The sequence below is a fragment of the Medicago sativa genome, chromosome 1 (assembly GCF_051527215.1).
Source record: "Medicago sativa cultivar Bolivia chromosome 1, Bolivia_mono, whole genome shotgun sequence".
Lineage (NCBI taxonomy): Eukaryota > Viridiplantae > Streptophyta > Magnoliopsida > Fabales > Fabaceae > Medicago > Medicago sativa.
In genome coordinates, this window is record NC_140749.1 from 29383626 (window position 1) to 29408395 (window position 24770).

General features: G+C 31.1%; 1 protein-coding gene and 1 pseudogene across 3 annotated transcripts; both read left to right on the forward strand.

Annotated features, from left to right (window-relative positions):
• Positions 1 to 679: 679 nt before the first annotated feature.
• On the forward strand, positions 680 to 5493 carry LOC146954123 (serine/threonine-protein phosphatase PP1 isozyme 3-like). 2 transcript variants are annotated; one of them, XM_085714056.1, is made up of 4 exons: positions 680 to 912; positions 2471 to 3030; positions 3718 to 3915; positions 5140 to 5493. In XM_085714056.1, exons 1-4 carry the CDS (start codon positions 738 to 740, stop codon positions 5173 to 5175), a joined length of 969 nt encoding a protein of 322 aa, XP_085570182.1. In that variant the 5' UTR covers positions 680 to 737; the 3' UTR covers positions 5176 to 5493. The 2 variants fall into 2 exon arrangements, with proteins under 2 accessions (XP_085570182.1, XP_085570193.1); XM_085714067.1 differs by having other exon boundaries at positions 5143 to 5493.
• A 14033-nt stretch (positions 5494 to 19526) lies between these two features.
• LOC146954124 (low affinity inorganic phosphate transporter 1 pseudogene) lies at positions 19527 to 24513 on the forward strand (annotated as a pseudogene). Its single transcript, XR_015011850.1, has 2 exons — positions 19527 to 19612; positions 22368 to 24513. The product of XR_015011850.1 is annotated as a low affinity inorganic phosphate transporter 1 pseudogene (transcript).
• Positions 24514 to 24770: the final 257 nt, after the last annotated feature.

Sequence of the window (24770 nt, forward strand, 5' to 3'; positions counted from 1 at the left end):
ATAAAAATAGTTTATATATAAAAACACTTATGATAAATGATTATTCTATAAGCTGCAAATTTATGCTATTTATCTAAACATGGCCTATTTCTCTACCAGGAGCTGGAGCTGGAGAGCTTATTCCATACCAAAATTCATTTATCAGGTTGATATATTTTTTTATTAAATGTAATATTGTCTCTTAAAAAAAAAGACATGTACGTAATATTAAAAAAAAGACATGTACGTAATATTGTGTGTTTCAATACTCATGAGATGAAATATGAATCTCCTACTAAAATATTTAAGAGATTTAGTTATTTTCCAGTTGTAGATTGAACCAAACGCGTATTAGGACAATGTATTGTCCACTCATTCCCCAGTCACCACTTTACTCATCAACTTATATTCTTCATTCTTTCCTTCCCTACATATATAGTGAGTTTCTTATATATTTTATGATTTTGTTAATGTATAAAGTTTACTCTTTTCCTTCAACCGAATATATTCTTGTCTTTTCAATTCAACTTCCACCACCCTTTACCAATAACTTTAGTAACAGAGCCAAATATGAACCTCAAAATAATATATATCAAGAACCAAAGGATTGATTCCTTTGTATGAGTTGTAGTTATAGCCTTTGTTTCAAAAGTGATGCTAATTATATATAAGAAAGAACAACATCAACCACATGTTCTTTATTCTAGTAATTAGTCCTTTTTTTTCTTCCTCTAAATTTTGTTGTTACTTTCTTGATTATGGAACGAAGGGTTCTTGATGGTATCATTAATAGGTTGCTTGATGTTAGAGGAAGACCTGGGAAACAGGTTCAGCTTTCAGAGGGAGAAATCAAGCAGCTTTGTGTGGTTTCTAGAGATATTTTCTTGAAGCAGCCTAATTTGTTGGAACTTGAGGCACCAATTAAGATATGTGGTAACTATTTTTCAACCTCATTTTCTTTTTTCTTTTTTTTTTTTAAAAAAAAAATACTTATTGATTTTAGTCAATTTAAGTGTATGGCCATGTTTTTCTATGTGGTTTTTCATTAGTTAGTAGTTTTGACATCAAATTTTGTTACATTCAAGGGGATATAAGGTTGGTTTGGTTGTGTGTGCAAGTTTACGAGGGTAGTGATAAGATGGTCGGGGATTTGATCCCCACTCTTAGCAAATTTGCACATGATAGAAAAACTCTTAATAATAATATTAACATTAGCCATTTCAACTCTCTAAGTCGTTGCTAAAAAAAAAAAAAAACTCTCTAAGTCGTAACCCAACATAGTACGAGCAATTGCCCAGCTAGGCTATGCTCGAGCGTCTGCCCACTAATCATTAAATATGAGTCATACTGAACACCAATAATCAGAAGTTTCAAACAACTACCAATCTATATCCACTTTGTGGAAGGCTTGGTAAGAATTTCTAGATGTTGCTATAATTTTACGAATAAACCATTAATTTAGCTCATAAATTGTTGCTCTCTCTTCGATATAGTCTCTAAACTATATAATAATCAATCTCTAAAATAAATGAAATCTGCAAATTTGGTCTTTAAATTATATAAAAATTCATCAAGTTAGTCTTTAACATCTTAATAGCAGTAACATTAGCCGTTTCAACTCTCTAAGTCGTTTTATATATTTTAAGGACTATTTATTATATTTACATAGTTTACGAAGTAAATTAGAAAGAAAGAAAAAAAAAGTAATAGTTTAGGAACTAGATTTTTTGTTCTAACTTTACAATGCAATATGCACTTTTTGCTTTTGAAGTTCAAGTATTTAACTTTTTTCAGAAGCACGGTTTGTTGGTATATTTTTCTACTTAGTGGTTTCTTATGTGTCTATATTTAATGTTTTTAAAGTTTATGTTCATTTTTGGTCTAATTGAAATTGGTTACTCTCTGTTGCTACTGGTTAGTGGTTACAAAGAATCGAGAAAAGTTTTTTTTTTTTTTTTTTTTTTTGAGGAACCTTATTAAAGCAACCTATGGAACAACATTCATGTTCATTCAGTGTGTTATAACTAGTGGAAATAAGAGATTTCCATGATTCAGTTACCTTGTTAAATTTAGTTTCATTTCCTCTGTTTTCCAAAAATATAATTAATGATTTATCTGAATTTCTTTGTTTTCTATAGACATCACATAATTTGGTTTTTTTATTTTATTTTTTTCTTAAAGGGTATTTTACAATTCTCTTCGAGGAGATTGAAATTTAGAACTTTGTCCCTTGAGGTTCCAAGGTCAAACCTAACACCGAGCCGACACCTCATTAGACATAATCTCTTTTGTTTTGACTTGAGTATTGGAGTGTGCTCCTTCTCAGAGTCTTAGTTTTGATACTCTTAGTGCTAATTTTAGATGGCTAGTTTAGCTTCTTCAGATATAAAAGTTTTGAATTATTGCCAAAAAAAAAAAAGAATTCTTGTCTACTAAAACAAGGTATTAGGAAATAATATGTTGTTTAATTTCACTATGTTATTATTTTCAGGAGATATTCATGGTCAATATTCTGACCTATTAAGCCTATTTGAGCATGGTGGATTCCCTCCACGTTCCAACTACTTGTTCTTAGGTGACTATGTGGACCGTGGAAAACAAAGTTTGGAAACTATATGTCTTCTTCTAGCCTACAAAATAAAATACCCTGAAAACTTTTTCCTTCTACGAGGAAACCATGAATGTGCTTCCATAAATCGCGTCTACGGATTCTACGACGAATGCAAGAGGAGATTCAATGTAAGGGTATGGAAGATATTTTCAGATTGTTTCAACTGTTTGCCGGTCGCGGCTATCATCGATGAAAAGATTATATGTATGCATGGTGGATTATCTCCTGAATTGCATAGTTTGAAACAGATAAGTAATTTGCCAAGGCCAAGTGAAGTTCCTGAAACTGGTCTTTTATGTGATCTTTTGTGGAGTGATCCTAGTAAAGATGTTCATGGTTGGGGTGTTAATGAACGTGGTGTTTCATTTACTTTTGGTGCTAGTAAGATTCAAGAGTTTCTTCAAAGGCATGATCTTGACTTGATTTGTAGAGCTCATCAGGTTTTGTAAATTCATTTTCATACCGTTAAATATGTTTTTAGTTCCTATATAATCATGAAACTTCGACTTTAGTAATCCCTAAATTTGAGAAAAATTTTGTTTTTAGCACAATGCTTTTATACTTAGATGTTGAGTGAAGACCCAATTTCGAGACCATGTTGGGTTCAATTTTGATTGGCTAGTCGCACATCAACTACGAATGAGATAAATGTTTGATATATAACAAAGATGACTAATATACCTAATGCCTTAAGAGTTAAGATTTTGGATGGTTCAGATCTCTTGTGGAATCGGATCATTGGTTTGATGTTGCCTCCAACATTCCCTTGGTCAATCCAACAGACCCGATTTGGTCGCTGAGAAAAATAAAAGACAACTTAGTCCTTGAAAAAAATCGGGCAACTAAGTCCGTAAGATCCAATTTTTTCACGTCTACTCTATAGGCCTCAAGGATGAAGTTTTCCTGGTTTTTTTTTCTCAACGATAAAATTACTTTTTTTATTCAAGGACCAAATTAGGTGTCGCTAATTTTCTTGGAGATTAAAATGAGTATTTAAAAAAATTAAGGACTAAGAATAAACAGTTGTGATTTTATTGAGATCAACATATCAAAGTTTAAAATATGCTATTTGTTGAAAAGAGTTTATCAAGTATATAAATAACTTTCTTGTGTTTTGTTTTCTATAGGTTGTTGAAGATGGATATGAGTTTTTTGCTAATAGACAACTCGTGACTATTTTTTCTGCTCCTAATTACTGTGGAGAGTTTGACAATGCTGGGGCAATGATGAGTGTTGATGAGTCACTTATGTGTTCTTTTCAGATATTAAAACCTGTGGATCATAAAATGCCTAAGTTTGGTTTTAGGAGCACAACTTCATTCAAGGTTAGTAATCCAACAGAAATATTGATATTTCAGTTCAATCCAGAATTTGCAAATGTTAAGCAATTAGAATAATGTTTTTGGTAGTTTGTTCATTTTATCCATCATCTAATGATTAGTATCGTATGAAACATTAAAACAGATACAAACACTAAACACGACAATGACATTTCGACAATAATAATTTGAGAAAGTAAAATAGTTAAATGTGACGACATGTGTCGTGTCTGATGCTAAATAGTTAACGACAAATATAATGATGAGTCCTAAATGATGAGTTTTGCAAGGAGGATTACTCTCATTGGTACCTGACCTTAACATTGTCATTTTGAAAACTAGAATGTTTTAAAATTATACATAACATAACATGGTCAATTTAAAACTGCATACTTAAGTTTATGAATACAAATGGGAAAAAGAATAATGTTTAAGGTAAAATTTAATACTTTGATGTTTTTTTCATTTTGGTTTTGGTCTCTATAATATCATTGTTTTTTGTTCCCTTACTTAAGTTTCATATCATTTAAGTTCTTATTTTTTGAACACATAGTACATAGATTTGAGTAGGTACAAGAAACAAAGAGACAGGAACTACCAAAATGTGTTATCATTTTTAGTATTTGATTGAGTCAATAGTTTGTCATTCTTGGATTATCCTTAGTCGGAAGCATAGGTTAGCAAACGTTAAACCTAGATTGAAAAGAGGAAAGTTTGCAAGCGCGAAACCTGTGAAAATAGGGTTCTAAAATCCACCAGAATTTGAAAAAATTCTCTGAAATTTTATTGAATGAAAAGATGTCTCTCTGGCTACAACTAAAGTATTTAAATACTAAGAAAACCTTAATGGACCGAAAATCTAAAACAGAAAATAAAACAAGAATTATTAAAATTGGGTTGAAAATAATAAAAAACTGATTTCCAAAAAGTTATAATAATAAGCATTCTGACACCAAATATCAAACTTACACTATTTCTGTCGAACCTCTTTCTTATGCGTCACTTCATCTTTGATATGTGCAGCCAACCTTCCTACATCACTTTCATAAATTTCAATATACTTAATGTACTAATTTGGTACAATTAAACAACTTAATAGTACACAAGTGTAATTTTGCCTATATTTTATTGTGTTTCATTGTATAATGTTTGTTTTGATTTAATTCGATTGTTTAGTTTCATATTATCTATGTTATCTAAATGTTTTTATACTTTTTATTTTATTTTCAGAAGGCATTTCTTGGTGCTAAAGTAAGAGCTGATTGATCTGACTATAAGATGACTAAAGTTGGAATATAGATAAAGTTGACATTGAAAAAGTTCTTTGTTCACTACAATGTGAAGGATGACATCAATTGTCAATGGAACAACTTAATTGCTGGCTCAACACAAATGGAGGGCACATCTTTCACTTCCTTTTTTTTTTCTTCTTTTCATTATTAAACTTTTTCTATGAGAGATAATTCCCTAGTGCTTCCTCTATTCATAAATCTGGTTGTATTACTGTGGCACTGACAATTTCGGCAACTGAGTGTAATTGTATTGTAATATTATCAAGTCATAAATTTTTTTTTTGTCTTTCAATGTTTAGTTCAAATAGTTGAGCTGATACATCCATAAGAGTTTATATGCATTAAATTAATGGAGGTTTGTGAAGAAGATAAAAAAACCTTACAAGTGTGTTTGGATCAGATAATTGGAAGATTTTATAGAATTTAAAATTTTAGGTAATTTAAATAATTACATTGCAACTCTTTCATTTTTAAATGGTTTTGTTTTTGTTTTTTTGGATAGAGTGATGATAAATGTGATTGTTAACATTTTTGGCTACTTTTATAAATTTTAAGAGTTTTTGGTAGAATTTAAAAAAAGGGACCAATTTGCATATTTCAAAAAAAAAAAACTATAGGAGAGAATTTATAGTTTTTGAAAAATTTAAGGTGCAAGTTTACAATATTGGAAACTTTACAAGGGTTAGTTTGAAAATACATTATGATCTAAGAAATACATTTAAAGATTCAAACAAAGTTATAATGTAGACTTAAGTGTATTTGAGATTGCTACTGATCTATGAAGATGATTCAGATCATTGAGTGTGATTCTGTTATCAATGGTATTGTGCGATCTTTTGTATTCTGATATGATATCAAATATGTGAGATCATGTTTGATCCTTTGAATGATGTCTTTTATATAGAAAAGGTGGGATCTTTTCTTGTCTTGGTGAGTAAGTAAGAAACTAGTCGTTATACTAGATTTTACTTTCTCCTTAGTGATGTGGACTCTTGCCTTGGTGACCAGGGTGAGTGTTTTACTATGATATGATTTTTTCCTTCTGAAGTTGACCTAGATCTTCTTACTCAGAATTGAAGTTACTTTCATTGATCATTTGTTTTGTGTTTGCTGAACTCTAATATGATCTTCAGAGCTTCAATCTGACGTGCTTATGAACTGCATTCAGACTTAACTGATCTACATTCTAAAGTACATGAGATTGCTTTTGAACTATTGTTCTGATGTCATTTTGATCTATATCTAAAATGATTTTGATCTTAATATGAAGTACCTTTCAGACATTCTGAAGTCCTTCTTAATCAATATGAAGTTCACTTGACAAACTTTTCGCTTTTCCCAGTGGTGGACGTCAATTGGTGTGAATTCAGTAAGTCAAAAAATAAACTTAGACATGTGGGAAAATTATCAATGGAAATCAATAACCAAAATAACCACAAACAACAACAACAAATCTTGATCTAATATAGAAACCAAACGTAAAGCAAAACCACAATCGAACTAAAGAATAACAAGATAAAGAGGTAGAGTATGGCTCTGTTTGGTAAAAATAGCGGATAGCTGATAAGCTAGCTGATAGCTTTTAGCGGATAAGCTAGCTGATAGCTTTTAGCTGATAAGCTAGCTGATGACTGATGACTGATAAGCTAGTTGAAGTGTTTGGTAAAATTAGCGGTTTAACTAGTTGATAAATGTAAAATGACATAAAAGGGTATTATTAATTCAAAATATAAAGCTTATATAACTTGATATTTAAATATTCAGGAATTCTTAATTCAATTTTGTTTTTTTAAAAAGTAATTGAAATTTATAAATTTAATATATCTTTTATATTGTAAATTAAATTTTATTCACTATTTTTTTTTTAAGTAAAACGAGGTATATATACTTTTTTGTCAACGGAGGTATATATATTTTTTGTCAACAACATAAGGCAAGAGAGATAAATGGAGGTATTTTGTCAAAAAAAAAGATAAATGGAGGTATATATTGTCAGCAACATAAGGCAAAAGATAAATGGAGGTATATATATTGTCAGCAACATAAGGCAAGTGAGATAAATAATAACGAGGGATGTATTTGTTAAAAAAAAAATAATAATAATAACGAGGGATGTATATTTATTAGGGAAAAAAACGAGGGATGTATATTAGGGAATTGTAGGTTTGAATTAAATTATAATAAAAGGGTAAAAATGGATTTTAGATAAAACAATAGGGGTAAAAGTGGAAGAAAACATGAGAAGCTATAAGCTATAAGCTCAAACGCTACTTGGAATAGCTTCTGAAAAATAGCTTATAAGCTCGTGAAATAAGCTATAAGCTCATGGTCAAAAAGTGTTACCAAACAAAGTTTTTTTTTGTCAAATGAGCTTATAAGCTAGAAGTTAAGAGCTAAAAGCTCTTTTTTGGTGTTTACCAAACAGACCCTATATAGAACAACATCAAAAAGTTGTTTATCTAGTTTTGGCCCAACAATGATCAACATCTAGGGGAGAGAGTTTCCAATCTACTATCAATTAGTTCTTGGAAGAAAAAAAAATACAAAGAGTTACGATATACTAGCTTCAACAAGTTATCCAAGAACAAACCTAATTTTTACATTTTTCCTGAATCTCATATCGTGGTCAAGAAACTCAATGATTTTATGACCTAAGGTATTTCACAATTGTTTCTCAACTCTAGAATCTAAGCCTAAAATGAACCAACCCTTAGCCTCTGATTTCCTAAAGATCTTCTCTTTTTGGTTTCCAAAATTCACTCAAGTTGCTCACAATGACTCTCCTCTCATGTGTTTTCCAACACACGAATCTCTATCCAAAATGCACCAACGCTTTTTGAAGAGCCCCTCTTTTGGTTCTTCAAGATTTACATCTTGAACATTTGAATATCACCAAAAGACCCTTAACCTTTAGTTTCTAAGTTTTATAAAAGTTATCTCCTTTGATTTTCAAGAGATTATGTCTACGTTAATGAACCATGTCTAAAATTAATTAAGCTTTGATTATGTCTACGTTAATGAAAAATAATAATTGACTTTTGTTGGCACAAACTAATAATAATTGACTTTTAAAAAAATTTGACTTTATTTGTTGGTAAATTAATAATTGACTTTTGTTATTTGGTACAAAAATAATAATTGACTTTGTTTACCGATATAAACCCACATAACATAGCGTCATACCCCTAAAAAAATGTCATAGTTTAACTGAGTTGTTCTACATGGCAAACCGTTGGCACATATTATTTGATAAGAGTGTTTGGCACTGGTACGTTTTGTACTTTATACTAAAAAAAGACGTGTAAATTATGAACGGTATTTTATTTGAAATTTTGATTTTGATTAAGATTATAAGTATAATAGTTGTGACAATTTAAAATTTTGACTTTAAGTTGAAGAAAATTTTTAGAGGGATTAAAATGAAAGTTGACATATTTATAGGGATCAGAAACATATTTAACCCTATATAATTTACCAAAAGTCAATTATTAATTTTTCTTATTTAACCCTATATAATTTTTCTTATTTAGACGCTGGTACTTCAAGTGCTAGAATTCTATAAGTGATTTGCGACCCTTTTTTCTTATGAAAAACTGCTATATATACATATAGAAAATAACTGCAGAACCTAAACTGCTAAAAATTGCATGTCCTCGTCGAAAACTGCATGCTCCCCACGTCTTAAATAAAAACTGCTACTTTTGATTTTTTATTATTTCCTTTCGACATCAAGTGCTTAACTTCGACCATTCTTCTCTCTGAATTACCTCTTGTCGAACTTCAAAGCTCTTGAACTCTTCCCAATACTAAGTCCCAGACCATGTCGAAATCTTCATGTTAAAGATAACATCTTTAATTCTTGAAAAAAATCAAATTTCATTGACTACATTAATTGAGTCTGTCGAAATTACATGCTAACAATTGAATATTTATAATTAAACTTTTTTAGACTTTTTTTGTCGAAATATGTTAGGTCTAAGGCTCTATCTTAAGGTGGCATTTAGCCTGGGAAAGAAAACTTCTTTCCCACCATGGGAAACTTCATTTTTCCAGCACAGCTGTCAGTTATAACTGGCTATGTCCAAAAAAAAAAAAAACTCAGTTTTGTTTTTTAATGTTATTTGTAATATTACTGCTGCACCTCCCATTTTTTCACAGCAGCATAGAGTATATCTCACCCACTTTTAGTAAGCATTAAAACATCAATTCTTCTTCTTAAACATTCCAGAACAATGCAAAGTAACAAAACCCAGGAAGAAGAAAAAAAAAAGCTTAACATATCCGAAGTATACTCTTCTACTATTGTTCCATTGAAATTTCATTTTAAACATCAATTCTTCTTCTTCTTTTGTTTGATTACTTAATAATTTCAACAATGGTAGTTTTGAGGATGCCATAGTGTTGTAAATATGGAATTGAAGGAAGAAAACAAAATTACAGGCGGTGGAAAATAGAAATTGCGAATCCAGTATGGAATACCCACCCACCCATTTCTCAAAAAATTGAAATTGGAAAAGAGATAATAAAGTCAATTGAAGGAACTACAAGGTAAATAAATAAATTACAGGCTTAAATAAAATTGAAGTTGGGTGTTAATGGAGTTGGGTGAAGAAGGAGTGGACATGGTGTTAGTGTTGGTGATAAAAGGTAATAATCTTGAGGAAGATGGTTCGATGATGGCGGCGACGCCGGAGAGGGTGAGGCAGGCGGAGGAGAGGAGGAGAGGAGCAATCGGCTTGTCTGAGAAAAGCCTGAGGATGGTGGTGGCTGGTGTGGATGGAGGATGCGGTGGTGGTGGGGTGAAAGAGAGTGGTTGTAAGTTCAGAGAGAGAAGAGAAGGGTGAAAGAAAGTGTGTTGGGGATGTGAAATTACCAATAAAAAAACAAATAAATCAATAAAACAAATGTTGTTTAATCAGTGGTGGGGTCGGTTTTTTTTTTCCACCAACAATTACCAAGTCATAGATCTAAGCCATTCAAATAAAAAACTATTAAATCAATGGTTGTGGTTAAACTTTCCCATGATGGGAAAAAACTTTCCTTTCCCATGCTAAACTCCACCCTATCTTAAGCCCTAGAATTCCAATCTACAATCTACAGTATGTTTCCATTCGTTCAAAAACAACATGCTTACATTCGTTCAAAAACAATACGCTTCCTTCCACTAATTAAATCAATTACCATTTCATATCCTGTAAAACTTTGAAGTTCCTTTTTCATATAGTATAAAATTAAAAAAAATAGAAAAAAAAAAAAAAGTAGAAGATGGGACTCTTACCAAATATTACTACCAAATTTTTTTAATTTATATGATTGATCAGTAAGAGGTTTCTATACTTACAAACACGGGCAAAGGCTACGGTGGGAGACCTCTTTAGGTCTCCTACCGTAGGAGACTTGATTTTTTTTTTTTTTTTTGCAAAATAAATGTCAACCATTAGATGTAATTGTAATTTTTTTGAATGGTTGAGATTTACATGCTATATGACCCACTAAGATTGTACTATTTAAACATCTATATTCATTTAAAAAAGGGTGTTTTTGGCATTGTAAATTTGGAAGCCGCAAGCTCATACAAGATTGTTTGTTATCACTATTGGAAAACATTGTTGTATGCATAGTGGAATTTCCAGTACCATTTTAAAAAAGGTTATTTTGTAATTGAACTGAAAAATATTTGAGCAGCCCAGGAAAAGGTTAATCCAATGGAAAAAAAAAAAGGACATATCTGTATCCCACCACCGCCACCATGTCGGAGTTTCGACTTCGTTTGTTCTTGACTTCACACAACAAGTTCCTTCCATTTGTCACAAAATCTAATCCCCTCCTAATTTTAATTTCGGAAGTCTCTTTCTTCCTCACACACCAACACCTGATGTTTTTTTTTCTACTTTTCTTCTTCTTCCTCCTCTTTCTTCTTATTCATGTTCATGTCATCTTCGAGGAGATTCATAGAAATCCAGAAAACAGTAAAGCTCCTCTAACATAATTGGTCTAAAAAACAAAATAAATATCTGAATGGAGTAGAAATCTTTAAACTTTAATCTTTATTCTCTATCTGGGTTTAAAAACTCAAGTGGTTAATAAGGAAACCCTTGCAAGAGAGAAAAGCTTCACCCAAAGATTATGTTGGTGGACTCAAGTAGTTGTGTAAAAATTGTTTTTTTTTTTTTTTTTTAATGTTAGAAACCCATAAAACCCAGATTTTTTAGAGGTTGAAGATGAAGATGCAAAGAGAAAAGTGTGAAGATATTAATGCCACAGAAAAATAATATTAAAATCATAGTTTTTTTTATAAAAAAATAAAAAGTGAAGGGAAATACTAATTTTTAACTAAAATACTAGTTGACTATCAGAATCATAGTTATAAATCGGTCCAATAAATTATCTCTTCAAAAACTTAGTCAACTTAGAAGAACATTCTTTCGACGACCAAAATAAATCCAACTGACTAACGATATCAAATATAATCAATCTGATTGTTGAATATGATCTAATTGGACCAAGAATAGAGTAGGAACTAGAATTTCGGCAATACGATTTTTTTGGTATAAGTCAATCTGACAAATTATCCCTTCATAAACTTAGTCAACATGGAGTGAAATTCCTCCGACATTCAAAGCAGATTCAATTGTCAAATGGTATCAAATATAATTAATATGACCGTTGAATGAAATCTAATTGAACTAACAACAAAGTAGGAACTAAAATTTTGATAATCAGAATCTTTGGTATAAGTCAGTCCGACGAATCATCCCCTCAAAAACCTAATCAACATGGAAGGACATTCCTTCGACGATCAAAACGAGGTCAACCGACTAACGGTATCAAATATAATTAATCCAACTGTTGAATATGACCTAATTGGACTAAGAACGAAGTATCATTTAAAATTTCGGCGATCAAAATCTTCAGTGTAATTCAGTTCGACAGTCTTTTAAAATACTAACTTCTTATCTATAAGAATATTTCAAAAGACTAACACACTATTTATGAGAATCTTCCTAAGACTAACTTCTTATCTATGACAATCTTTTAAAAGACTAACATGCGTTCTACGAGAATCTTCCTAAGACTGACTTCTTATCTGTAAGAATATTTCAAAAGACTAACACACTATTTATGAGAATCTTCCAAAGACTAACTTCCTATCTATAATAATCTTTCAAAAGACTAACACCCGTTCTATGAGAATCTTCCAAAGACTAACTTCTTATCTATAAGAGTCTTTCAAAAAACTAACATCTGTTCTATGAGAATCATCGGACGACTAACTTCCTGTCTATGAGAATCGTCCAAAGACTAATATATTATCTAGAAAAATCTTTCGAAAGACTAACATCCGTTCTATGAGAATCTATCAAAGACTAACTTCTTGTCTATGAGAATATTTCCAAATTTTTATTACTTTAATCTTAAAACTTTGTTGTTTAGAAATATTCTAATTTAATTCATTGTATGTTAAAAAAATATTTTTTTTTAATAAAAGTGTTCCTTTTAATGTTCCTAACATTTATGTAAAAAAGTGTTCAAAAATTAAAATGTTTAAGCATAATTAAACAAATTTTAATTTAATTGAGACTAAAATTGGATGTTGAATTTTTTTTGACTTGGACATTAACATGTCAAATTGTTTTTAATTCAGTATATTTATCGAGACTAAAAATTTATTTAACTCTTTTTGTCTATTGACCATTCAACTAATAATATTCAATTATTAAAAAAAAAAACTCATAATATTCAATCTAAATAAAAACGTAAATATATTTTCAGCTACCTCATTATATATGAAGTCATTATATTTCTCAAAAGAAAAATTGCAGCAATTATATTAATGGGTGTTCAAGGAATAGCAACGATTCTGCAATCATCGCAGATCTTGGTGGAAAAACAATTTTTTATTCCGGAGGAAATTCCATGATTGCCCAACAGTTAAATAAATAATTTAAATAGAATTTACCTCTAATAACAGGTTACCAATGTACCACAACCTACAAACACATGTCACTTTGGTAACAAAAAAAAACAAGAAGTCTTTTATATAGTCTCCTACCGTAGGGGACCTATTCACGTCTCCTACCTTAAACGGCACCACAGACACGGCATTCATACTGGGTTTTAGGTCTTATAAAACAATCCCCTTGTCATTTTTCCTCATTGTAGCAATCAAAGGATGTGTCAAGTTGTATATTCTATAAATATTTATTTTTTTAAGTATTTTAGATAACGTACCGTGTCATCTACTTATATATATAAGAAAGGAAATGCCCCTTGAAATTACCAATTTGCCCCTATGAGGGGCATTTTGGTAATTCAATTATTGGAAGTGGTTTTTTTTTTTAAGGTTTGGCCTATGAATTTCCATTTTTGCCCCTAACCAATTTTTTTAATTATTTTCTTATTTTTATATTTTTAATAACATTTAATTATTTTCCAATTTTTATATTTTTAACTATTTTTCAATTTTTCCTCCCAAATTCAATTGCTTCTACATTGCCGTTGTGGGAGATTAAGGTATCGTTTGACCCGACTTTTTTCAAACTTCTCTACATTTTTAAGGAGAAGTTAGGCCGAATACAATATCAATTAAGTACTTACTAAAAAAGTACTTTTTTTGAACGCATAAAATTGAATGGAATGAGCTTTGACCAGAAGCTGTTGAATGTTACTTTAAAAAACTACTTCTCGACAAGTTTTTTTTTTTTTTTAAGGTTTGGCCTATGAATTTCCATTTTTGCCCCTAACCAATTTTTTTAATTATTTTCTTATTTTTATATTTTTAATAACATTTAATTATTTTCCAATTTTTATATTTTTAACTATTTTTCAATTTTTTCTCCCAAATTCAATTGCTTCTACATTGCCTTTGTGGGAGATTAAGGTATCGTTTGACCCGACTTTTTTCAAACTTCTCTACATTTTTAAGGAGAAGTTAGGCCGAATACAATATCAATTAATTACTTACTAAAAAAAGTACTTTTTTTGAACGCATAAAATTGAATGGAATGAGCTTTGACCAGAAGCTGTTGAATGTTACTTTAAAAAACTACTTCTCGACAATTTATTTCACAAGCACCTCTTTTCAACTCACGCCGGGAACTTTTTCTTTATTTTTTAATATTATATTTCATTATGTTTTTTTCTTCCATTTAACTTTTTTTTAACCGTTCCATTAATTTTTTAAGGAGATTCCATTTAATTTTATTACCTTCTTTTCAAAGGAATTTTATTATCTTTCTATCACTTATATATTTAATTTCAATATCGTTTAATCATCACAATCTCACAAATATTTTTATTCACGATGTCATTTAATGATCCCAAATATTTTTATCTCCTTTCTTCAACCTCGCGAATATATACACACATTAACGTTTAGAGTAATATTTTATGTCCGTCTGTCTGTTTTTTTGTTACGCTAATGCATGTAATTTTTTTAGTGTTGCTTGGTTGAGTGCTACCTCACCAATTTTTTTAACTATATTCCAATTTTTATATTTTTAAAAACTTTTAACTATTTTACAATTTTTTATTTTTAACTATTTAAAACTAAGTTGATGGTTCATGGTTTTTAAGGTTTATATTTTGACATATTATAATGATTCACAATTATCCGTCATTTTACCATCTATCCTTTCAATGTAATCTTTCAGACTGAATATTACTAAGCATATGTGAAGAGACTGAATATTGCTCAGTTGATATTACTTTTTTGATGTCAAAGAGATTTTTTATTTTTTAACGGTCAAAATATTAATAACCAAGTTCCTACACAAGACGCTAAAGAGTTTAATGTGTTTCTTTCGTTCATTTTGTGTCATGTAAATATTGGTGTTAATCCCTTTTTGGTAACTCTATGACAGTAGCGCTCACTTTTATAATTTTAACTATTATGTAATTTATGTTGTTTTCCTGCTCTTGATAAAGCTTTCATAAATATTTTGATAAAGTTTTTTAATTTTTGTGCAATATTCATTAATTTGTTCATTTTTCCTTCGGAACAATTTTTTTACAAAATACGTTACTGAACCCCATGCCTTAAACCATGCATCACAAATATTTGGATTATGCGAACTTCATTCCCAAATTTACTAAGAATGGTAATATTCCGTAATTTGAACATCTCTCCTTTAAAACAAGTTTTTAAAAATGCGTATAATTCACATGAAAGGACTCGATACTAAATTGCAGTTAATATCTGCCTTTGCTGTAGATCATGTGAAATGATTTATATACGTTGAAACTGAAAGGCAAAATGATATAAATCAAGTAGAGAGACATTCAACTATCTGTCTGATTCAGAAGTTTGTTCACCTGAAAGGAATGGATACTAAATTGTAGTTACTATCTACCTTTGTTGTAGATCATGTGAAAGGATTCACTACAAGAAACGAAAGTAATTCCGACCAAAAAATTCCGAGGAAACTTGGTTTCTCGCTAAAATAAAGGTTTTCCGAGGAACAATTTCCTCGGTATGCACGTGTCAGGAATCTCTGTCCCATTGTCTGCATAATCAGCTTAACACGGTTTTCAAGATTACATACCGAGGAACTACCGAGGACAATGTTTCTCGGAATACATGTTGTCTCTATTACATAATACAATATTGAAATTTAGAAAGAAGAAGAAAGAAAAAAAGCTGAACGTGCTCTATCATCTCTCTTAAGTGTGACACCATGCTCTCTCTCACCCATACCTCACAAAACCTCCATTTTTGAGCAATTAAAGATTTGCATGTATCTTTTTCTTCTCATACCCTTTAATAGAAGCTAAAAAGAATCAAGGTGAGTTGACATTCATCAAATTTCGTTTTTGATTTTTTGTTGAACCCACAAAACCCTTTTTCCCCAAAATTCCATTTTTCCCTTTTAATTGAATCCCACTTTTCCCTTTTTGATTTCGTTTTTTAAATTGGGTATTTTTTGTTGCTGTTTCTGAAACAAGAACAAGATAAAGTTGTTGATGGTGACAGTGGATTATAGGCCGAAGATACTTATTTGTGGTGGTGGCTCTTATCTTAGAGAATGTGATTATGCAAGGTTTAGGAAGATTGCTGATAAATGTGGAGCTGTTTTGACGTGTGACAAATGCAACATAGTCCATTTGATTACGGTGATATTGTTACACACTTCAGATTTTTTCATTATTTGTGTTGCTGTTACACACATCTTCCATTGATTTTGTTCATTATCTATGTTGATGTTACAACCTTCTTTGATTTTGTTCCGATTATGTTCAATTTTGTGCATTATCTGTGTTGTATTGTATTCAATCTAGAATAACTTCAAGTTTTTAGTGTTTAATCATGTTTTTCTTTTTATGTATTGTGTAATTGATGCTGCAAAAATTTGTGAAAAACTAAAGAATTAATTTCTGCAAGTGTGAAAGTAGTGAAAAAATAGTTTTTTTTAGTGTGAAAAATTAGTAAAATTATGTTGTTTGAGTGTTGAGTTGTTTGAAATTTGAAAATAAAATTGGCGCTTTTTTGAAATTTGAAAATAATATTGGTGGTCTTTTAAAAATTTGAAATTCAAAAGTTTCGGCACCCAAAAAAATAATTATATTTTTTTTTTTAAAATTAAATATATTCCGAGGACAAAGTTCCTCGGAAACGCTAGTCAATTTAGTGGCAGCTTCCACAGATGCGTCAGTCTGTGGTGCAGTTGTCAAATCATTATTCCGAGGACATTTTTCCTCGGAAACTAAAGTTCCTCGGAAATTTCCTCGGTAATAGGATTGCAACCAACTATTTTTCCAGGACATGAGTTCCTCGGAAAAAATTGACATTCCGAGGAGATATGGACGATTTCCAAGAAGTTTTGTGCCTCGGAATTTCAATGCTTTCTTGTAGTGATTTATATATGTGGTACTAAATTGCAGTTAATATCTGCCTTTGCTAGGGGTGGCAAAAATACCCATGCCCATGGGTACCCGTGGGTAAAATCCGTCACGGGTATGGAGCGGGTAGCTAAATTGGTATCCACGGGTATTTGACTACCCATTATTATATGGACATAGACATGGATGGGATTGTATCCATACCTATGGGTACCCATACCCGATAATAAATTAAGTAAATTACTAATATATCTTTATATATCACATCTTATTACTTAAAGTTGGTACCTTATTGAAGAAAATTTTACCCCCCACCTAAAAATCCTCAATAATAACCTATTTTTATTTTAAATTTTTTTAATTCATCTTATTAAGTTCACCATTTCTACTTCATTCACATCATAAAACATATAGATTATATAAGAATCATGAATTTTCTATGAATTATGTATGATTAATGAAATTTGAGTGGATTATGTATGGATGTTTAAAAGTTGAAGTTTTTTGGTAATTAAAAAAAGTTATTATTTGTACCAAAAAATAAATAAATTCAAAACTTCATGGGTACCCATGGATACCTCAATACCCACGGGTACCGGTATAGTGAGTACCCACGAGGATACGGGGCGGGCACGGGTATCATACTTATCCAACGGGGCGGGGACATGTATCATATTATCCGTACCCATTGGTATCCATTGACATCCCTAGCCTTTGCTGTAGATAATGTGAAAAGATTTATATACGTTGAAGCTAAAACACAAAATGATATAAATTAGGTAGAGAGGCTTTCAGCTATCTATCTGATGCAGAAGTTTGTTCGCCTGAAAGAACTGGATACTAAATTGCAGTTACTGTCTTTGTTGTAGATCATGTGAAATGATTTATATATGTTGAAGCTGAAAGTCAAAATGATATAAATCAGGCAGCTTTGGTAATAGGGTTTTCATTGGTTTATAGATAGATATCAATTATTACTGGAAAAGTGTTTCTACCGCTGACAAAATATGTTTTCATTTGTTACTTGTGATCAAACCATTTTAAAGATTTAATTTTGTAATCCGTAATGCAAGAGTACTCTAAATATTGTATTATGGTTTATAATTATCTGTCATTTCACAATCTATCCTTCCAATATAATATTTTGTCAAATACGTTACTGAACCCCCGTGCGAAGCACGGGTTTGTAACTAGTACACATAAAAGTTAATTTATTATTGTATTAGAGGCAACTTGCCTTTATTTTTTAAGCACTGGGACCACCTTCTTTTTTTTTTTGTGCGGGGCCACTTGTTATTTGCTTAAAATTGAACGGAAAAATATTAAAATTTAGAATTACTTAAAAAATAAACAAGCAAACTATGAATGGATAATTTATGATATAGCATAATAGAAACTATTATACAACCCAGAATTTTGATATTGGAGAACCTCTAACTACCAGTATAGTTGAATATTGGGTTGCACCAGATACAATGGGAATTAAATATATTGAGCAACTACCTGTTACTACAAGTGGAATCAATGTCAAATCTGAAATATCGTTTAATTACCATAAGTGGAATGGATGTCCTATATTTTTAATGCATGTCAACTATAGTAGTTCACTAAAAAAAAGTCAACTATTCTCTCCGGTCCTATTTACAAGAGAAAGTTGACTTTTTAGATACATTGGATAATGTATTTATCTAGTCAAGAACCTAAACCAAATACATAAATTATTTAATGTATCTAAAAAGTAAATTGTCTCTTGTAAATAGGACCGGAGGGAGTATTATAGAGGTTTTCCTCTAAAAAAAGCGTAAACTACACTTCTTTTCTCTTAAAGATGTTTGAATTACACTCATTTCCTCTCTTATGTGAAAATATACATTTTTCTCACCTCTTATTCAAAATTATGCTAAAAAAACTATTAGGGTTTTTGATGTGTTGAACAACATAATTGTTGTACATAAGCCATAAGGTGTTTAAATCTGTTTAGGTCAACATCCCGAAATTATGCTTAACCGCGTTTAAATTTGCGATTTATGATATTACTTTGGTGATTAATGAATTTCAACTCTTGATATATGCAATATTTATTTGCCGCAAAATTATGTAAATTTAGTTGTACAAATATCATTTCTCTATAATAAATTTTTTTGTTTCTAATTTTTTTATTAAATAAACATAGTTGGATGCAAGTGATGGAAGTGTATCCTTTTATTTTTGTTCACATTTTTTATTACAATGATGTATGTGTTACCGTGAATGTTGAATGTCTGGGGTATGAGTATCCAAGTTTAATCATTAATTAAATAACTAGCATTCAGATTTAAGAAACCACGAAATTAATACAAAAAATAGTGCTTATGAAGCGTTTACATTGATGAATGCTTGTGAGCTGTGATTAGATTAGGCATATACCATTGATGCTGAATTGATTCCTTTGACCTAGCAAGGTTTATGTTTCCTATATATATGCATATAGCAATAGTTTAGCTGCTCACAGTGCTGGCACCTAGCTACCTCCTCATACAACAATTAACTTGACTTCTCACAAGGAGGTCTTCTCTCTCTATCTCTCTAGCTTGGTGAGTTTGTCAACCTTTATCATTTTCCTTAATGAAAAATCAAGCTTTACTTTATTTTGGTATATCAAAATTAATCTCCACATGGAAATGTAGAAATTAATGCCTTGAGATAACTACATAGAAATCTAGAAATTAATATATTTTTCATTTGTGCATGGTGCTACTATAACTTATAACAGTTTCCATAGTGAGATCAAATGTGAGGCCCCACATAGTACTTTTCTAGTTGTAAAGTCAGTTATAGCCTGACTAACAAACAATCATTCATTACACCTTTGACTACGTGGATATGTCTTATTTTCATGATTTTTTCCCATGCATTACTTTGGAAATTCAATTAGTTCTAATCTTACTACTCTTTTGGTAAAGTACTAGTCAATAGAACTTCTTCAAGAAGTGGGACAAAAATCCTAATTGCTGAATTAAGAAAAGGTCTCATGTACCTTTAATCTCTTATGCCTATTTTCATTTCGTTTCAATGTTAATCTCATTTCTCTAATTTCTGCATCATTTTATTCACCAGAAATTTATTTCATGCATGTGTAAAATAACTATAAAGTGTTTATAATTAGGAAGAGAGTATTAATTACCATAATTTGTCACAAGCCCCTATTCCTTCCTCCACTTTTTCTATCTATCTTGGTATTTTTTTTTTTTTTTGAGAGGATCTATCTTGGTATTTATCAAGATATTTTAGGAACAAATTAATCTTTTCCCTCTTTGCTTGCAATCTGTCCTAATATGTGCAGCTTGCCTTCTGCGATGTGTGTCTCTTTTCTGCCCTTGCCATGTGTGTCTCTTCCCCTATTTATGCATACTTGTTTTTCACTATTGATAACATAAACTTTGACAAAAGTAATAATAGTAAATAGCTTAATGAAAAACTATTTATTTGTTTATTTGAAAGGGTTTAATAGCTAAATTCACACACTACATTCAGAAAATTGAGGAATTAAGATTTCGAATTCGCACTCAAATATATCAAGTCATCATGCAATTTTTTACAATACAAACTAGACAATGATAAACTATTTGAATCAATGAGATCATGTATTGAAAAATAATAATAAACATTACTTTGTAATTTAAACTACAAATAATTTGAGAAAGAAAAATATGCTAAACAAAACATTGACTCTTAGTTAATACTATGACAAGAAACTACTTTTTTTCTCTTATTTATTATTTGGTAGGGCCACCAATAAAGATAATTTAATGAAACAAAAATTGTCGTCTCTATCTGAGTCTCTATCTAGTCTATCTTTCTATCATTGTAGCTTTCTAGAAATAAATTAAGTTAGGACTAGAAACAAATTGCCGGAATATTTCTTAACCAATAATTCTAATTCCTTGGTCTTGATATTCCGGGTGGGTTGTAGATTCAATCTAATAAGGAATTTAGGGAAATTAAATAATGCTTATGAAAATAATTAATATTTCTCAACCATCCATTAATTCTAATTCCTTGGTCTTGAATCTGTTAATAATTGATTTATTTTTTGGGTCATGTTAACCGGTGCCTCCGGGGCACTGGTTAAGAAGTCAAATATAATAATGAAGTCAAATTCAAATTTTTTTGGGTCGTGTTAACCGGTGCCTCCGGGGTACTGGTTAAGAAGTCAAATATAATAATATTTGTATTAAATGCTTAAATAATGGCCCAAAAAAGATAATATTTGCATTCAAAGTTGTGTAATCAATGCTTAAAAAATATATTTTTTTACTTATAATTTCTTCTTTTTACTTATAATTACCCTTATTTTTTTAATCAGGCCCGTTCTTGGGCAAGTGCAAAGTGCTCTACGGAGCCGGGCCTCCAGTTTATGGGGGTCTCAATTATTTGTAGGGGGTATGAGTATAATTGTTGGGATGTAGGATAATATTTTCTTTTGTTATATAAGTTCAAATCAAACACTTATTATTTGAGAAAAATAAAGAGTAAATGGACAAGTTAGGCCAAACTCATACATCTATCAACAAAAAAATTTCAACAAAATAAATTAAAATCAAAATAATGCTTATTTTTAATTTGTAATTGTTAAAATTATAATTAATTTTTTTTATTGGGGGCCATCTTTAAAATTAGAGCCGAGCCTCCAATTTTATTGGAACGGCCCTGTTTTTAGTGTACCTTTCATACGTTCATAAGAGAGAATTGATTTATCTTTTTCATCATATTATTTATTTCTTGCTAAATAAAAGAAAAAATAATTTGACGAGAATATGTTTTAAAGAGGATTATATGTTTAAGGACAATGATAGTAATTGGTAAGAATTGGCATACTCGTATGTTTTCTATTTCTACTATGCTGTGAGAGTAAATTAGATATCATTTAATTACTTTAGATATTTATTAGATATATAAGTCAAGATTATGAATGAAGGTTCTTCAATCTTGACTATAATTTGAGTTGCAATTGAGACCGTATTAAATAGTGTTTCTAATAAGAGTATTGTATGGTTAAGCAACCTAAACTAGTCCAATTGCTAAGTATTTAGTTCAGATCTCAAGGATCTGGGTTCGAATCTTGTTGCCAGTGTGGGACATCGTTAATGGGTAATGTGTAAGTATCTTTGTTAGCACTTTTCGAGCATCCATGCTTTCCCCAACTCTAATAATCCCTGAATTCAATTCACCTAAACTTTTTATTATTATGAAAAAATTTATTGCTTTCATTTCATATATTTAATGGCCTTGTATATATATGTATATATAGTCAAAGGTTGGTAAACTTATCTTTTTATTTTTATGTAGGGGACTAGGTCACAAATTCAGCCATGTCAGGAGAACTAGGAGTGCTAAATGCACTTGATGTGGCCAAGACACAATTGTGATAGCTGGAATGGGTTTCTTCACTGATGCATATGATCTTTTCTGCATTTCCCTTGTCACAAAGTTGTTAGGGAGAATATATTACACAGAACCAAATCCGACAAGACCAGGAACACTTCCACCAAGTGCTCAATCAGCTGTAACTGGTGTTGCACTTGTTGGAACACTAGCAGGCCAATTATTCTTTGGTTGGCTTGGGGACAAACTTGGTAGGAAAAAAGTCTATGGTTTAACTCTAATTCTCATGGTGGGTTGTTCTGTTGCCTCAGGACTCTCTTTTGGATCAAGTCCAAAGAGTGTTATGGCAACACTTTGTTTCTTTAGGTTTTGGCTTGGTTTTGGAATTGGTGGTGATTACCCTCTTTCAGCTACAATCATGTCTGAATATGCTAACAAAAAAACTAGAGGTGCATTTATTGCTGCTGTTTTTGCTATGCAAGGTTTTGGTATCTTAGGTGGTGGAATTGTTGCTTTGATTGTGGCTTCTATATTTGATCACAAATATAAGGTTCCCACATTTGAAGAAAATCCAGCAGCATCATTGTTAGTGCCTCAATTTGATTATGTTTGGAGACTTATTCTTATGTTCGGCGCTCTTCCAGCTGCATTAACTTATTATTGGCGTATGAAAATGCCAGAAACAGCCCGTTACACAGCTCTTGTTGCCAAGAACGCGAAACAAGCTGCCGCGGATATGTCTAAGGTATTGCAAGTTGAACTTGAAGTTGAAGAGGAGAAGGTACAAAAAATGACTAGTGATAAAAGGAATAGTTATGGCTTGTTCACCAAGCAATTCGCGAAACGACATGGTTGGGCTTTGTTTGGAACATGTAGTACTTGGTTTTTGTTGGATATTGCTTTCTATAGTCAAAATCTTTTCCAAAAGGACATTTTTAGTGCAATCGGATGGATCCCTCCGGCAAAAGAAATGAATGCAATTCATGAGGTTTACAAGATTGCAAGAGCACAAACACTTATTGCGCTGTGCAGTACTGTTCCGGGTTACTGGTTCACAGTTGCGTTTATCGATTACATGGGTCGTTTCGCTATTCAAATGATGGGATTCTTCTTCATGACTGTTTTCATGTTTGCTCTTGCCATACCATATGATCATTGGAGCAAGGAAGAGAATAGAATTGGGTTTGTTGTAATGTACTCACTCACATTCTTCTTTGCTAATTTTGGTCCAAATGCTACAACATTTGTTGTACCTGCGGAGATTTTTCCGGCTAGGTTAAGGTCAACCTGTCACGGAATCTCAGCTGCCGCTGGAAAGGCAGGAGCAATTGTTGGTGCATTTGGATTCTTGTATGCTGCACAAAGTAAAGATCCTACCAAGACCGATAAAGGGTATCCAACTGGTATTGGGATTAAGAACTCGCTTATCATGCTCGGTGTGATCAACTTTGTTGGGATGTTATGCACTTTGCTTGTTCCGGAATCAAAGGGAAAATCGTTGGAAGAGTTAAGTGGAGAGAATGAGGGAGAAGGTGCCGAGGCCACTGAGCAAGAAGGATCAAGGGTTTAAACTGCAGTCACAGTCATAAATACCGTTTCAGGTGTTACCGATGCGATTGTGGGCATTACAGCTTGAATTAATTTTATATTTGCAACATGTTTTTAAAATCTTATACCTTCTATTTTTCCATTCCATAGGTTATCAATTCAGTATTATTTTGTGTGATTCTACTACGTTGGAATATGAGAAGATTGTAAAGGAATTTTTGTGAGCCCTATAAACCCTAAACCCTATAATTATTGGCACCCACTGTACTTAGCGGCTGTTGTGAATGATCAAGTTATAATTGCTAGGATATAGTTTCTATTTGGTTCATGTTAGTTTTCAACAAAGTGATTTCAATTATGTTGTTTGAAAATTTTAAACTAGTTATTGGTTGTTGTATTCACAATAATGATGTAGTTCTATGCTTCTTGGTCCAAGAACATATACTACATAAAGTGTAAGCCCTTGGTTGTAATTGTATTTTAGGTAAAATCTACTATTGTATAATTGATTTTAGCCTTTGTTTGAGATTAAGATACATGTATTTACTTTCCTTTCTCATTTTATCACAATTCTTCATCTTTTTTTACATTTAGGTTTTTTGAACAGGACTAAAAATATCTCTAGTTATTTAATTTCTCTTTTGAGGTAAGAAAAATACTATGATCAGAAACATAAATCAAGCATCTTCTACGAACATCAAATTTTTTTTTTTGAGAGAAAAAAACAACATCAATTATTAACAACTTAATACTACTACTACTAGGGTTGGGAATAGGCCAAACCGACCTATAGGGGCCTATTGCCTGGTCTGTTTAAGC

Excerpts from the sequence above, each read along its gene's own strand:
- LOC146954123 (XM_085714056.1), top strand. The coding sequence starts at position 738 with ATGGAACGAAGGGTTCTTGATGGTATCATTAATAGGTTGCTTGATGTT. Across the intron at positions 913-2,470 it reads GGCACCAATTAAGATATGTG|GAGATATTCATGGTCAATAT; the intron begins GTAACTATTTTT and ends TATTATTTTCAG. Across the intron at positions 3,031-3,717 it reads TGATTTGTAGAGCTCATCAG|GTTGTTGAAGATGGATATGA; the intron begins GTTTTGTAAATT and ends TGTTTTCTATAG.